Source organism: Rhipicephalus sanguineus, chromosome 6 (assembly GCF_013339695.2).
Source record: "Rhipicephalus sanguineus isolate Rsan-2018 chromosome 6, BIME_Rsan_1.4, whole genome shotgun sequence".
In the NCBI taxonomy this organism is placed as follows: domain Eukaryota; kingdom Metazoa; phylum Arthropoda; class Arachnida; order Ixodida; family Ixodidae; genus Rhipicephalus; species Rhipicephalus sanguineus.
The window spans coordinates 10,066,593-10,068,180 of record NC_051181.1 but is presented as its reverse complement, the minus strand read 5'-3'; the positions used below and the strand labels follow the sequence as shown (position 1 = coordinate 10,068,180).

Genomic DNA, 1,588 nt, shown 5'->3' with positions numbered 1-1,588 from the left:
GAGGAACACAAGGTGGTACTGGAGTGCAGCGACCAGAGCAAGCCAAGTGGCTGACAACTTTCCGCTGGCTCGCTTCGAGAAACTCAAGCATAACATCCACTTCGTTGACAACACCACTCTCGGCCCAAAGGGTGATCCAGGGAGAGATCGACTTGCAAAGGTGCGGCCTTTGATCGACAGCATAAATGAGCAGTTGTCTCTGGTACCGCTTGAAGAGCACTTGTCTATTGATGAACAGATAATACCTTTTAAAGGTAGAAGCTCCTTGAAGCAGTACTGCCCTAAGAAGCCCAAAAAATGGGGCTACAAAGTTTTCGTACTGTCAGGTGTAAGCGGCTTCTCGTACAAGTTGGAGGTGTATACCGGAAAAGAAAGCTCAGCACCAAGATTTCCAGGAGAGCCTGACTGTGGAGCAAGTGGAAATGTTGTCGTTCGGCTGTGCAGGTTGATTCCGAGGGGAGTACACCACAAAGTGTACTTCGACAACTATTTCAACTGCCCAAGTTTGCAGGTGTGCCTAGAACGAGACGCCATACACTGCATTGGCACCGTGCGGATAAACCGAGTCCCCGGAGTGAGCATGCCTTCTGAGCAGGAAATGAAAAAAAAAGGAAGAGGACATTTTGAAGAGAGGGTTGCTGTGGTGGAAGGCATTGAACTGTCGTGTACAAGGTGGCAAGATAACAGAGCTGTGACGTTGCTTTCCTCATTCGTTGGAGCTCAACCTGTTGGAAATGCATCAAGGTACAACAGACAAAAAAAGGAGCGCACTGATGTACCCTGCCCTTCAGTGATCACAGTCTACAATAATCATATGGGAGGCGTCGATCTCTTGGACTCTCTGATTTCGCTTTATCGTCCCTACCTCAGGTCGAAGAGGTACTACTTTCGTGTTTTTCTTCACATTCTTGACTTGACGGCAGTCAATGCTTGGTTACTGTACAAGAGAAATGCCATGACTAACCCTGATGAGCACAGAGGAAGGCTCCTTCCCTTGGCAGAATTCAAGATGAGCCTGGCTACGTCGCTCTGCAAGGCTGGCAAGACGCAGCTCAAAAAGCGAGGTAGACCTAGCAATGGATCAGTGGAACAAGGCATCCAGATGAAGAAAAAAAGGGGACCATCAGGGCCGACCCCAACTCAGGATGTCAGGCTAGACCAGGTATTACTTCTGAACTATCGAACTTCATCCCGGGGCTCATTATTTGCATTTCTTTCCCCAGGTTGGTCACTGGGTTCTTTGGAGCCAGAAGCGCCAACGCTGCAAGTTTCCTGGCTGCACCGGAATTTGCATGACTTACTGTTCGAAGTGTGGAAACCACCTCTGCACAACAAGCAAAAGCAATTGCTTCCATTTGTATCACACCACAACATGAGTACATCCACTGATCGTTACAGGCCAATAAATAGTTCAGTGTGGGTCGCACTGAGCATGTTTCACCTACAACTTCTTCTTTATTTACTTGATGTTGCAAATATGCAACATACCGGTTTTCTTCGCGTACCTGGAGTAAAAATCCACAATTTTTTTTTCTTTGGCAATACTGCCACTTCTACCCTTCAGCGCAACTCCATGAATAAAATCATG

General features: G+C 47.5%; 1 protein-coding gene across 1 annotated transcript; it reads left to right on the top strand.

The window, feature by feature from the left end:
- The first annotated feature begins 814 nt into the window (after nt 1-814).
- LOC119395839 (uncharacterized) lies at nt 815-1,376 on the top strand. The gene is made up of 2 exons (XM_037662847.1): nt 815-1,162; nt 1,224-1,376. Exons 1-2 carry the CDS (start codon nt 815-817, stop codon nt 1,374-1,376), a joined length of 501 nt encoding a protein of 166 aa, XP_037518775.1.
- Nucleotides 1,377-1,588: the final 212 nt, after the last annotated feature.

Bases quoted from the DNA above. Each gene is read 5' to 3' on its own strand.
- LOC119395839 (XM_037662847.1), top strand. From the start codon at position 815: ATGGGAGGCGTCGATCTCTTGGACTCTCTGATTTCGCTTTATCGTCCC. The intron at 1,163-1,223 runs GTATTACTTCTG...TTCTTTCCCCAG, and splicing joins AGGATGTCAGGCTAGACCAG to GTTGGTCACTGGGTTCTTTG.